The sequence below is a fragment of the Nannospalax galili genome, unplaced genomic scaffold (genome assembly GCF_000622305.1).
Source record: "Nannospalax galili isolate Female #2095 unplaced genomic scaffold, S.galili_v1.0 scaffold1082, whole genome shotgun sequence".
Lineage (NCBI taxonomy): Eukaryota > Metazoa > Chordata > Mammalia > Rodentia > Spalacidae > Nannospalax > Nannospalax galili.
In genome coordinates this window covers 2117715-2132722 of record NW_008348580.1, presented here as the reverse complement: position 1 = coordinate 2132722, position 15008 = coordinate 2117715, and the positions used below count along the sequence as shown (strand labels likewise).

The window sequence follows — 15008 nt, the reverse complement described above, 5'->3', positions numbered from 1 at the left end:
ACCCTGTCTCAAAAAGACAAAAACAAACCCCAAAAAACCAAAACCAAAAGAAAGATAATCAGGGCTAGAGAGATGGCTCAGGGGTTAAGAGCACTTACTGCTCTCTCAGAGGGCCCAGATTCGTTTCCCAGTGCCCACATGGTAGCTAACACCCATCCTTAGCTCCAAAGAATCATGCCCTCTTCTGGTCTCCCCTGGCACCAGGCATTCATGTGGTACACTTTCATACATGCAGGCAGGGCACTCACATAAAATAAAAATGAATAAAAACCTTTTTTTTAGAAAGATAGTTAATAATTTGAAGTATATTATAGATTATGTTTATGCATACACATTTTTCAAAAACAAAAAAACCCAACAACTTGTCCTCTTTATGCTAACTAAATAATGAAGAGCTGGGCAGGGTGGCACGTGCTTCTAATTTAGGAGACAAAGGCAGGAGACAGAGGATCTCTGGGAGTTTGAGCCAGCCTGGTCTACGTAGTGACTTCCAGGCCAGCCAGGGCTACATAGTGAGACTCTTTCTCCAAAAAATCCCAAGCCAGGGTCTGGAGAGGTGGCTCACTGCTTAAGAGCACTAGCTGCTTTTCCAGAGGACCTGGGTTTGATGCCCAGCACCCACAGGGTGGCTAACAACCATCTGTAACTACAATTCCAGGGGATCCAATGCCCTCTTCTGCCCTCGACAGGCATTGCATGCAGGGATGCACTTATATACATGCACACAAAATATTCATATACATAAATTTTTTTAAAAATCCCAAACCAAAAAAAAAAAAAAAAACCAAAAAAATAAAACGAAACAAAAAAACAATAAAATATATTACCCCTCCTATCCGGCTTGAATCCTATACCCATGAATCATTCTGGTTTTGTTTTGTTGTTTTTAACAAAAATGATACCACTCTATGTATGATACAAACTGGTCCTTGGTCCCTTTTTTTTTTTTGGTCTCTTTGAGACGGTCTCTCTGTAGCCCCAGCTGACCCAGAACTCACTATGTAGACTAGGCTGCCTCTGCCTCCCAATTGCTGGGATTAAAGGCATGCATCATTAGACCCAGCTGATCCTACTTTTTAAACCAAATACCTGTCAGGCGTGTCCAGTTAGTAATCTAAGGCCGACATGGGCCCATTTGGGTCCCAGGACAACTATAATGTGGCCCAACGCATTTGTAGATGACTGTGTTATACTGCAGTGTTAAAATATTGGACAGCCCTGTATCTAAATCATGGGTCCATGGACCTCTTGCTCTGACAGAAGTGTGTTATGTAGTTCAGGACAGCCACCAACTCACTCTGCAGATAAGGATGACCTTGAACTTCTGATTCTCCTAACTCCATCTCCTAAGTGCTGGGATTATAGATGTGTACCACCACTCCTAGTTTATGCTGTTCTGGGGATGGAACCCGGGGCTTATGCATGCTAGATAAGCACTCTATCAACTGAGCTACATCCCCACACCCCATGGGCATTATTCTTATTCTTTACATGTATATATGTATATAGATATATATGCATGCATATGTGTGTGTGTATTACTTTTCTATTTAATGCTTCATAATATTGAGATTTTATAAGTTAACAAATCTGTTTATTAATGAGTATCAGGTTCTTGTGTGCCTATGTGTTGTGTTTTGTGTGTGTGTGTGTGTGTGTGTGTGTGTGTGTGTATGTATCTGTGTGTGTCTATGTGTGGTATGTTGTGTATGGTGCATGCATATGAGTGTGCGTATGTATGCAGAGGCCAGAGCAGGACCTCAGTTGTCTTCCTCCATTGCTGTCTGCTTTACTGCCTTGAAACCCTCTCTCACTGGACCAGCTAGCTAGATGTGTTAGCCAGTGAGCTCTTTGGATCTGCCTGCCTCTGCTGTACCCCAGTGCTGAGGTTATAGGCACACACAGCCATTCCTGGTTTTTTTTTTTAATGTGGGGCTGGAGATTTGAATTCAGGCCTTCATTTTTGCAGAGCAAGCGCTCTCATTCACTGAACCATCTCCCCAGCCCCATATCAGCTTATTTCTAATTTTTCACTTTTGCAAACAATCTGTAAAACATCTATATTGATTTTAATTCACAAATACTCTTATAGATTAAGTTGTAATCTACATCGACATATCTAGCAAGGTGGCAGCATACTTTTTTTTCTTTAAGGTCTTGAGGCAGGGTATCGTCGTGCACACCGTCAATTCTAGCACTTGGGAAGGCAGAGGCAGGAAGTTCTTTGTGAGTTCAAGGCCAGCTTGGTCTATATAGTGAGTTCCAGGCCCATCAGGGCTACATAGTGAGACCCTGTCTCAAAAAAAAAAAAAAAAAAAAAAAAAAAAAAAAAACCCAAAAGAGCGGGGAGTGTCTTGGACTGGGGATGTGGCTTAGCTGATAGAGTGCTTCCCTAGCATGTACAAAGCCTTGTGTTTGATCCCCAGCACCACAAAAACCAAGATTAGTGCTACATGGCTGTAATGTCAGCATGTGGGAGGTAGAGACAGGAAGATCAGAAGTTCAAGTTTATCCTCAGCTGTGTAGTAGATTCCAGGTCAGCCTGGAGTGCATGAAACTCTTTCAGAAGAGAAATAAGTAGCTGGGTGTGGTGGCATATGCCTTTTTTTTTTTTTGAGACAGGGTCTCCCTGTAATCTCAGTTGGTGGTCTGGAACTTACCTTATAGACCAGGCTGGTCTCCATGTCATAGAGATGTGCCTACGTCTGCCTCATGAGTACTGAGATTAAAGGTATGTATCACTGGCTGTGGTAGGCAGATGTCTATGAATTTGAGGCCAGCCTGATCTAAATAGTAAGTTCCAGACCAATCAAGACTGTATAGTGAGACCCTGGTGAAAGGGAAGGGAAGGGAAAGGAAGGGAAGGTCAAACTGTAGCCCAGCCTGCCCTCTCACTTATGGTCATTCTGTCTCAGCCCGCCACTTGCTGGATTTAAAGGTATATGCCACCATGTCAGGCTTTGTTTTGTTTCGTTTTGTTGGCAGTGCGGCCCATGGAGCCCAGGACTTCATGAATGCCTGGCACCTGCTCTGCCCCTTCTACCCTTGTGCCACACCCCAGTCCAATGAACACCAAGTCTGTAAGGATGCTTTTGCCCACATGCTTACATATGCAGGACATTATTAACTCTTTTAAATCTTTGCTAATATGATAGAAAAAAAACATTTTGTTTTATTTTCATGTTTTTAAAAACAGCGTCCTAGAATGTCTTCTGCAGTGTAATCTAAACTGTAGCTTTAGATTGTCTTCTGTCTTAGTTTGTTTCTTCATTGCTGTGACAAAACACTCTGACCACTACCAACTTGGGGAGGAAAGGGTTTATTCAGCTTACATCTCTCAGGTCGCAGTTCATCAGGGAGCCCAAGGTAGGAACACAGGGCAGGAACCTGGAAGCAGGAGCTGGAGCACAGGCCATGGAGGAATGCTGCTTACTGGCTTGCTCTCCTGGCCCCTGCTCAGCCTGCTTTCTTATGCAACACATGCCCACCTGCCCAGGGGTGGCACCACCCACAGTGGGCTGGGCCCTCCCACATCACTCATCAAGAAGATGCCCCTCAGACATGGCCACAGGCCAGTCCAATAGAGGAAATTCCCCAACTGAGGCTCCCTCAACCCAGTGTGTCAAGTTGACACTAAAGCTATCCAGCACATCTTCTAACTGTAGTTTTTCAAATTTTCTTCTTTTCAAGTGTGCTTTCTAATGTTTTTGTTTTCTCTTGAGTATTTCTATTTGTTAAAACATTTCTATTTTTTTATTTTTATTTTTATGTGTATGAGTGTGTTGCCTGTATGTATGTAAGTGCACCTATATTATGCAATGCCCATGGAGATCAGAAGAGAACATTAAATTCCCCTGGAACTGGAGTTATGGACAATTGTTAGCTGCTATGTGGGTGCTGAGAACTGAACCTGTGTCCTCTGTAAGAGTAGCCAGTGCTTTTAACTACCAAAACATTTGTTTTTGTTTTTTTCTTTAAACTATGTGTATGAGTCTGAGTATGGGTATCCACACAGACGTGCATGAGTCCTGGTGCCTGCAGAGGCCAGAGGTATTAGACTCCCTGGAGCTGGAATTACAGGTGGTTGTGAGTACATGCTGGGAGCTCAGGTCCTCTGTAAGAGTAGTATGTGCTCTTAACTGCTGAGTCATCCCTCCAGCCTTGAATATTTCTGTTTTAAAAAAATGTATATTCAGTGGGGCCGGAGAGGCTGCTTAGGGACTAAGAGCACTTGTTCTCCCAGAGGACCCAGGCTCAACTCCCAGCACTCACACGGTGGCTCTGTTGTCTTCTTCTGGCCTTTGTGGGCACTGCACATGCACAGCAATAAACATACCAGAAATCAAAACACTTGTACAAAAATATATATATATATATGTGTGTATATATGTGTGTATATATATGTATATATAGTACATATTGCTTTTCAGCCATTTCTGCCCAAACTAGCTTCAAACTTGCATGTAGCTGTGGAGCAACACTTAAAAAAAGTTTTTTTAATTAAAAACTTTTTATCTGTAGCTGGGCATGGTGGCACATGCCTTTAGTCCCAGCACTTGGAAGACAGAGGCAGGCAGATCTCTGTGAGTTCAAGGCCAGCCTAGTTTGCATAGTGAGTTCCAGGCCTGCTGGGGCTACAGGGAGACTCTGTCTCCAAAAAACAAAAAATAATTTTTATGTGTATGAATGTTTGGCTGCATGTATGTAAGTGTACTCATGCGTGTAATGCCGTGGAGGTCAGAAGAAGGCATTGGATTCCCTGGACCTGTAGTTACAGATAGTTGTTAGCAGCCATGTGAGTACTGGGAATCAAACTCTAGTTCTCTGGCAGAGCAGCCAGTGCTCTTAACTGCTGTGCCATTTCTCCAGCCCTGGAACATTTTTTAAAAGCACAAAGAATAAAATACTACATGGAGCCCTGATGTATATAGTTTCCAGATTCTGCAGATCCTGGTTATCATCAGAGGCTAAGTTTTGTCTTACCAACTCCCCCATTCTTCATCCTACCCTCATCATTTATATATATATATATATATAAAACGTATATGAGTGTTTTGTCTGTGTGTATGTAAGTGCATCACATGCATGCAAAGCCCATGGAGGCCAGAAGAGGGTGTTGGATCCCCTGGAACTGGGGTGATGGCCGAGTGTTAGCCACCATGTGGGGGCTGGAAACCTAACCCAAGTCCTCTGCAAAGCAGCTAGTGCTCATAACCACTGAGCCATCTCTCCAGCTGCCTCACTCTGATCATGTTATTTATTTTTTAAATTTAATTTAAATTTTAAAAAAAATCCTTTTTGTCTTTTTGAGACATGGTCTCTGTAGCTCCAGCTGTCCTGGAACTCACTATGTAGACCAGGCTGGCCTTGAACTCACAGAGATCCGCCTGCCTCTGCCTCCTGAGTGCTGGGATTAAAGGTGCGCACCACCATGCCCGGCCCTCACTCTGATCATTTTCAAGTATCAGGCAGTATAACATTGACTGACATTTTTGGTGTTGCTGACTTATTAGTTTTCACTCTTTATCACATTGTGCCAATATTTCTCCCCAGTTCTCCATTTGTGTTTTACCACATTAATATTTTGTGTTGTATTCATTTTTAATTATTGTGTTGCCACATGTGTCAGGCTTTTCTTTATGGTTTTTGGACTGTGGAAATTCTACGAAAAGCCTCTTCCATCAAAGTTTATAATATATGCTTTTTGAAATATGTGTTAAAAGCATAGGAGTTGGAAACAGCTCAACAGGTGAAAAGCAGAGTATCCAAGTTTAGTTCCCAGCACCCATGACAGGCAACTCACAACTCTAGTTACAGTGGATCCAGTGTCTTCTGGCCTCCACAGGCACTTGCATACACATGGCATACACTCAGATACACACACACACACACACACACACACACACGAAAATAAATAATTTTTAAAAATTTATTTTTATCTATGTGTATGAGCATTTTGTCTGCATGTGTGTAAGTGCACCTGTGTCATGCAATGCTCATGGAGGTCAGAAGGCATCAGTTCCTCTGGAACTGGAGTTATGGACAGTTATTAGCTGCCATGTGGGTGCTGGGAATCCAACCTCTGTCCTCTGCAAGAGCAGTCAGTATTCTTCACTACTGAGCCATCTGTCCAGCCCTAATTTAAAAAACAATTACATTTTCTTATTTATCTGTATATGTATCTCCTCGTCTATATTTGTACCATGTGCATACACATGCCTGCAGAGGCCAGAAGACGGCATCGGATCTCTTGGAACTTGAGTTAAAGGGGGTTGTAAGGTACTTGATGTAGGTGCTGAGAACCAAACCCAGGTCCTCTGCCAGCGCAACAAGTAGCCTTAATTGGTAAGGCATCTCTTAAGCCTCCAAATAAGTCTTTTGTTTTTTAAAAGCATATTTTAAATATTTTTTGCCCGGTGGTACACACCTTTAGTCTCAACACTCAGGAGGCAAAGGCAGGCAGATCTCTGTGAGTTCAAGGCCAGACTGGTCTACATAGGGAGTTCCAGGCCAGCCAGGGTTACACAGTGAGACCCTGTCTCAAAGAAATCCCAAACCAATAAATAAACAAAAATAAAAAAGCTTATTTTAAATATTTTTTAACTGGGCAATTTTAATTAATTAATTAATTAATTTGTGTATGTATGTGTGTAAACACGTGCATGCCATAGTGTATGTGTGGAGGTCAGAGGACAACTTTCAGGAGTCAGTTCTTTCTACTTTTTGGGTTCTGAGGATTGAACTCCAGCTCTCAGGGTTGGTGGCAAGCACCTTTACCCACTGAGCCATCTTACCACCGCATATTTTATTATTTAATTGATTAATTATATTTATTTATTGAGACTGGGTCTCCCTGTAGCCCATGGAACATCTATGTAGACCAAGCTGGCCTTGAACTCACAAAGATCCATTTGCCTCTGCTTCCCAAAGGGCTGGAATTAAAAGTGTGTGCCACCACAACTGGCCAGCAACCCATATTTTAAATCTTTAATTCATTTGGAATTAAATTTAACTATAGAATATAGGGAAGGATCCATCTGCATTTAAACAATCTGTTTCTTGCCGGGTGTGGTGGCACATGCCTTTAGTCCCAGCACTCAGGAGGCAGAGGCAGGCAGATCTCTGAGTTTGAGGTCAGCCTGGTCTATATAGCGAGTTCCAGGCCACCTGGAGCTACAAGGAGACCCTGCCTCAAAAAACAAAACAAAACAAAACAAAACAAAACCTATTTCTTGATAAAGATTAAAATTGAAGCTTCTGACAAGCACAGTAAAGTTTTTTTTTTAAGGATTTCCCTATAAAAGTATGAATGCACTTTAATTAATATAGGCTTATTCCTGATGAAGGGCACAAGCTATAAGCAGTTGGCAATGAGAGGAAGTGGGATCTAATTCTGTTCTGTAACTTCTGTCTTGGCACTGCTGGTTCTAACCCTAACCCTCAGTCTCACTGGTAGGGTCCCAAAGGCATTTTTATATTTGGTCCAATTATCAAGTGGGCTTTTTTTCTTTTTTTTTTTGAGGTAAAGTGGAATTCTAGCTCTGGCTGCCTTTGAACTCAGTATACAGCCTTCAATTTGTGGCATTCCTCCTATGTTACCTCCCAAGAGTGCTGGGATACCGGTCTGAGCTACCATGCCATTTAAAGTGGAATATTTTTTGAATGCTAAGAAGGGGCTCAAGTGCTCAAGACTTAGCGTAGACTCTGGCATTGTTAGGTCACTTCTTCCCTTCCCAGTTATTCGAGGCCTTTGGACATCAATTCCAGCAGGGAAGGCGGTGGTGCTGAGGGAGGAGCAGGGCTCTGCCGCCGCAGGGTCCTCACAAGGGTCAGCTCACCTCCTGCTCCTTTTGCAGGCACATCCTCATCTGCCTCGCTGCCTACCTCGGCTGTGTGTGCTTTGCTTACTTCGATGCCGCCTCGGAGATCCCTGAGCAAGGTCCTGTCATCAGATTCTGGCCCAGTGAGAAATGGGCCTTCATCGGTGTCCCTTACGTGTCCCTCCTGTGTGCCCACAAGAAGTTACCAGTCAAGATCACGTGACGGCAAGACACTGGCTGGCTTCTCTGCATATTTCCACTGGGCTTTGTCTGCTAGCAGACGGCCTAAGGGGTCGAAGAATCGGTGTGGGCATGTCTGGGTGTATCTGTTTAAAATTCTATTCCTTTGAGCTCTAACTGGACCACTGGCGGATGGGTAGTGGGGCTGGGCCTGTTCTTTCCCAGGAATGAAAGGCAGGGCTAGGAGAGATGGAGACTTAGCTTCAGAGGGTAAAAACCTCTATGCCAAAAAACTGCGTTCCACTTTAAGCACAACGTTTAAATGTTGGCATTATTTCTGCCCCTCCCTCCAGCCCAGCAGCCTTATACCCACAGAGAATTAATTGCTGTGGTGTGAAGATCCCACACACAGCCCTCTCTCTTTGCCACTTGACCCCTGCCTGTACAATACCATAGGCTCCTTTCAGTCCCCAAGGCAGCTCTAGTTTTGATTATGGAGCAAATGTGAAGGGTTTGGAAAGTTTTTCTCACTCGAAGTCTAGGATGTTGTTACCCCCAAGGCTGCCGCCTTAGCCTCTCAGCTGTCTCCCCTGGAGGTGTGTCCGGGTGCTGCCTCTTATTTCTCAGAGCATTTGACTACTTACCTGCCTTTCTCAGATGATTGGCTGGTTGGGGTCAGTCTCCAACCCTAAAGTCACATTAGCTACAAGCAATGTCTTTATTGGGTGGAGCCTCCCAGGCTGCCTTCTGGGTATGAGGTAGGAGCCTTGAACCTCAGGGATATTTGCTGTAACTCAGGCATCTTCTACTTTTTAACTTTCCACTGTTGGGCATGTGGAGTCCTCACCAGGCAGGCGTCTGCCACTGCCTTGAGTAGAATGAGCAGTTTTCTGAATTTCCAGAAACTCTCACCTGGTTAGAATTTTCACAGGATCCAAAGTGTAAACTGAACGTAGAGTTTAAAATAACTTTATTCTACTTTTTTGGTTTTCAAGTTTTATAAGTAACTTGTTGATCTATTTCCTGTTTGTAGTAACAAGTCTTTATAGAATACTAATGGTAAAATAAGTTGTCTTTTATTAAATTTATAGCTTTTTACTTTACTATATCTTAAAGTATATTTAAAATGACTTTGAGTTAAATGTTCTTGGAGACCTTGTGTTCATGGAGTAGAACTGCTACTGAGTCCGTTGGGTTCTAAGTCTAGACTTTTTTTAGAGGGAAAAATTAAAACATCCTCATTTCTTGTTCATGTTACCAGGCATGAGGTCTGGTCTCATCTATTCTGCAGCATAAAAATGTCCTAAAGATACTCAGCTGTCTTAGTCTGGAACCATAGAAAAGCAGGCGTAGGAGATGACTTGTAAAGTCACGGTTTAATTTGACCTGAGGGTTCTTTTGGACAACAGCATTGTCCATAGGACTTACCCCTTTGGGCCTCTGGTGACACCTCTTACCCTCAGCCCCTAGAAATAGGGATAAAATGCTTTTGATGGGATAAAATGTTTTGAATAGACTTAGGTAAAGGAAGTAAGTGCTCTGATTCAGTAGCCAGCCTCTCTGTGAGGCCTCTCATGTGACATCATGCCCTGGCTTGGGGTGGAGTATGTTTGAGGACAAACAAAACTTTTTTCTGACAAAAAAAAAATCAAAAATTTTTTTCTGACCAAGTTTTGTTCTAGTGTCCCAGGCTGGCCTCAAACTCACCATATAGCCCAGGCTGGCCTTGAACTCATAGTGATCCTCCTGTTTCAGTCCCAAGTGCTAGGCATAAGCTACCATAGCAAACCATAACTCTTCTTTGATTAGAAATTACTATAGCAGGGCTGGAGAGATGGCTCAGTGCTTAAGAACACTGGTTGTTCTTGCAGAAGACCTGGGTTCGAATCCCAGCACCCACATGGCAGCTAACAACTGTCCATAATTCCAGTTCCAGGGGATCCAACAGCCTCTTCTGTCCTCCGCGGACGTTGTACGACACGGCTGCACTTATCTACATGCAGGCAATACACACATACACATAAAATAAATATAAATAAAATTAAAAAATGACTATAGCTTGCTAGGATGGGTTGGTTAATCAAGAGAGTAGACATGTACTAATGTTATTTTTGACTTACGGCATCATTCATACTTACACTAAAGCCCTACATGTTCTTCAAAGAAAATTGAGAAACTGTAGAAAAGTGGAAGAAAAAAAGATGTAACGCTTTTATTCTGATCACAGGGTCATAATAAATAAATGTTTAGGGTATGACTTCATAGATTTTTTTTTTAAAATGTGTTCAGGGTTTTGAAAATAAGGACCTTACTTCATTAATTGATATACAGTCCAGACTCTCCCCTCCCTCCCAATAGATCTGATGTCAAGGAATGATGTAAAAAACCGTTAGTGTTACCAAGTGATCATTTCCATTAGTGATTTTAGTTTTGACCGATTATTGATTCTTATAAAAAAGAACTCTTTCTCCCTTTTATTGTTCCATTGTTATAGGGGAGCTTTTTAAGGAACACATGTGAGGTGGCGAGGATGAGACCTCTGCATCCATTTGGCAATGTATTCCATGTGGGGGAACTCTGTGCCTGTCCAATGAGTGCCTCAAACATTGAGTATAGGTCAACAGTGTTGTGCTGAGGGACAAAGCCCGATGGTCATCAAATACAAGCTTTGCAAAACTACTGACACTTATTCTATTGGTTGGATTTCTCAGGTGTCTAAAACTTCTCTTACCAGTTCCTCATGCTCCCCTGAGCCAGGGACACAGCTGAGACACCAGAACTGGGATTTGAACCTTCCCTGGTTTTGCTCGTTTGGGGCTGACAGTCTGGGTGATCAGTGAGCGCTAATGCTTGCCCAGCCAGGGCATCTCTCCTAGCTCCTTTCGCCCAGCTGAATTTGAAACCTTCCTCACCAGGGCCTCACCCATGGTGCTGTTGTTCCCACTCACCAAGGAGACATCTTGGGCCAGATTGGGATTCTCAATGGACTTTATAGATATTATTTTCCTACAGATTTTAACATGGTCCCTACTCCAAAGGTCTTGTGTCTTTTCCTACATGTCTAAACAGATTTTAAACTATTTTATAACCACAATATGTAATAAGAGCAAATCGATTATTTTTAGATATATATTGTGTTTTCTACTTTATGTAGGGTGTGCTGGTATAGGGTGTGTACACTGGCTGGGGTAGTTTAATCTCCATTGCTCTGGGAGGGACTTAAAGGCCTTTCAAAGCGGAGAGCTTTTGCACTTTATGCTTTTTTTTGGTGAACAATGATAACTATATTTAATGTTAAAGCCATAAGTGGCATTTTCTGTTAATAAACAAGTATATGAGTCTATTTCCAAAATTATTTCTTCTTTAAAAATTCTTATTATTTGTGTGTGTGTGTGAGGGCCCTCATAACTATGTGGAGTCAGTTTTCTCCTTCCACATTTCTGTGAGTTCCAGGAATTGAATTCAGATTGCCAGGCTTGGGTGCCAAGTGCCTTTACCCATTGAGCCATCTTGCTGGCCCATGATTTATTTATTTATTCTTCCTTTTCTCCTGCTTGCTTTCTTTCTTTCTTTCTTTCTTTCTTTCTTTCTTTCTTTCTTTCTTTCTTTCTTTCTTTCTTTCTTTCTTTTCTTTCTTTCTCTCTTTCTTTCTCCATTAAATCCAGGCTGGCCTCAAACTCATATCTAGCTGAGGATCACTCTGAACTTCTGACCTTCCAGCCTCTACCTCCTAAGTGCTGGGATTACAGACATGAGCCACCATGTCTGACTCTCCAGAATTATTTCTGAAGTATCTATAATGAAAATTTCTTTTCTTTTTCTTTTTTCATTCCTTTTTTTTTTTTTTGGTAGTATCTCATACTGTAGCCCAGGCTAGCTTGAAACTCACTATATGGCCCAGGCTGACCTCAAACTCACAGCGGTCATTCTGCCTCAGCCTCCTGATTGCTGGGATTATAGGCAGGAGTCATCACTCCTGGGAAAAAATGCACTTGATGGGTTGTAGAACATAGCATATTTGCCAGAATTCACTTGTGAATGAATGTGAGTACCTTTTACTACACACGCTTAAAAGAAGAATAATCCATTGCTGATTTCTTCTGACCTTGAAGTAAATACATCTAAACCTTCCAAGTGTAGAGTACCAAATAAAAGTTGAGGCTTATTAGAAATTCTGTGATTACACCGCGTGAAATCTCAAATATAGATGAAAGTTTACTGGTGTTACATCCAGTCATTGGAAGCAGGATCTTCTGACAATTCAAACTGTACATGACTGGATCTACCTATTTGTTGTTGTAATATCCTGTGACAGTTATATATTTCAGTCTAAAGATTCAGTAATCAATCAGGTTTAAGTAATAAGATAACCAGGAGAGAAGATGGAGTAAATATTATCAGCATACTTACAGTGGAGCTTTTACACTTTTCTCTGGCCAGTGGGAAGGGACACTGGTGGCCCTGGGGCCTTGTGATGTTTGATGAAGTTGGGTCTTCTCTCTAGGACAATGTCCATGCATATGAACTCCTGCAACATCCCCAGCAGTGCCCCCCCCCATACAGAACCCCATGTGGCAAGACGGCAAGGATCTCAGTCTCCTATAGTTCTGAAATTGGTCCATCAGTCATAGGACAAGGATCCTTGGTCTCTTTTGAGGCTGGCTGGGGAGACTGGTTGAGGAAGTTGGAGGCTCTGTGTTCAAGAGGCAGTGCAGAGTGTAACCCAGGGTATCTGTGTTGTCTTACCATGTTCCCTCTTCCTCATGGGTTGCCCCTTGTAAGAATCTGGCATCTGGCTCAAGAAGATACAAATTCTTTCTGGGCATGGTACGCCTTTAATCCCAGCACTTGGGAGGCAGAGGCAGGAAGATCTTTATGAGTTTGAGGCCAGCCTGGGCTACCTAGTGAGTTCCAGGACAGCTGGGGCTACCTACAGGAATAAAAAAAAAAAAAAAAAAAAAAAAAAAAAAAAAAAAAAAAAAAAAGGTGCAAATTCTGCAGCTCTCCTTTCTCACTGTCCTGAAAGATCAGAGCTAGGATCCGAACTCCTTTCCTTAAAGCAAACATTTTTAAAAATGGTACTAGGGAAGCCAAATACACAGAGTTGGAGCGGTCGTAGATCGTAGAGAAACCCCTAAGGCTCTCATCTTCCTAGATAAACGTAATTTCTTACTGTATGCAAAATAGGGATCCTTAAATGTACAAACAAGTATCCCAGTCACCACCTATCAAAGTAGCTTTTTTAACAGATAGAGATTATTACAGAGTTACACCACTGGTCACACACAGAGATTCTCTGTGAATTGCCCAAGCCTAAGTGGCACATCTAGGATGCAATCTCTACACCTAAGACTCATAGAACATAGACAAGGGATGAAGAGAACACTAATGCATCTTTGAATTCTCATCAATGAAGCTCCCTCATGCAACAGAGGGCCAGGAACACAAAAGGCCACAAATGGCCAAAATGCAGAGAATAAGAGTCTTCAGAGTGTGGGTCCTTGGACAGGACTCCTGTATTGAGGTCCATCTACCCAGGGCTCAGGGACCATTGTGGAAGAGGGGGGCAGAAAGATTGTAAAAGCCAGGGAGGAGGTGCATGACCATATGGAAATAGTCCTACAGGTGCCTGGGGCCCTTCTTATACAAACCTACAGCAGTGGTGTCAGCATGCCCAGGACCCATGCAAACTTAGGCAGACAAAACCCAGCACAAAACTGTGGAAATGAACAGCAAGCCCCAATCCTAGCCGCTGAATACTGCTGGGTGAGGAAAAGCTGATCTTTTTGAAGGGAAAGACTCTAGATAGGCTGACTAAACCCTGGTGGATGAACATCTTGGGACACTTTACATAACAGGTCTTAATACAAATGACAAAATGTATGAATTCCAGTGGGGGGACTATGGGACATGCCAAAGGAGAGGGGTAAGGGGGTGTAAAGATGATTTTATGCACAAAATACACAAAAATTCAATAAAATTTATCTATGTATCTGTCTGTCGTCTGTCTTTCTACCTAGGTCTTGCACATGTGGGGCAAGCACGTTGTCACTGAACTATATTCCCACAGTGCCACCATCCCCTCTTTTAAGGTCTTTACGTGAAAAAACTGCACAGTACAGCTAGCTATGGTGCTGTACACTTGTAATCCCAGTACTTGGGAGGCAGAGGCAAGAGGATTGCTGCAAACCAGCCAGGGCTACATTGTGAGAGCCTGTCTCAAAAAAATGAAGACAAAAGCAGGACTGGAGAGATGGTTCAGTGGTTAAGGGCACTGGCTGCTCTTGCAGAGGACCCAGGTTTGATTCCCAGCACCCACATGGCGGCTAACAACTGTCCAGAAATCCAGTCCCAGGGGATCCTGTGCCTTCTGACCTCTGTGGATATTGTATGACATGGGTGCACTTACATACATGTAGGCATAACATACACGTAAGATAATAAAAAAAATAAGGGGCTGGAGAGATGGGTCAGTGGTTAAGAGCACTGGATGTTCTTGCAGAGGACCCAGGTTCGAGTCCCAGCACCCACATAGCAGTTAACCATCTGGGACTCCAGTTCCAGGGGAATCTTACAACCTCCTCTGAGTTCCTTGGGCACTGCACAACATGGGTACACTTACATACATGCAGGCAATACCCTCATACACATAAAATAAAAATAATAAACATTTTTGGTCTTTTTTTTTTTTGAGACAGGGTCTCCCTGTAGCCCCAGCTGTCCTGGAACTCACTATGTAGATCAGGCTGGCCTTGAACTCACAGAGATCCACCTGCCTCTGCCTCCCGAGTGCTGGGACTAAAGGCGTGTGCCACCACAAAGAAAAAAATCAAAGAGTACACTTTACATTAAAACTCTAACATGGGACCAAGCCTTCCAAATGAAATGAGCTCAGTCTGTCAGAGATACCTGACCTATTCACAACAGCTAAGACCTGCAGTCAACCATCATGTCCACTGATGGGCAAGTCGGTAACATCTGGTACGTACGTGCAACAGAGTATTGTTC

General features: G+C 42.8%; 1 protein-coding gene across 2 annotated transcripts in view; it reads left to right on the top strand.

Moving 5' to 3' along the window:
* Positions 1 to 9894, top strand: part of Acer2 (alkaline ceramidase 2) — a 43722-nt gene extending 33828 nt beyond the window's left edge. For both annotated transcript variants that reach the window (XM_008845532.3, XM_008845531.3), the window contains one exon: positions 7857 to 9894. In XM_008845532.3, the coding sequence (XP_008843754.1) occupies positions 7857 to 8043 (187 nt within the window). In that variant the 3' untranslated portion in view covers positions 8044 to 9894. The remainder of the gene's footprint in view (positions 1 to 7856) is intronic.
* Positions 9895 to 15008: the final 5114 nt, after the last annotated feature.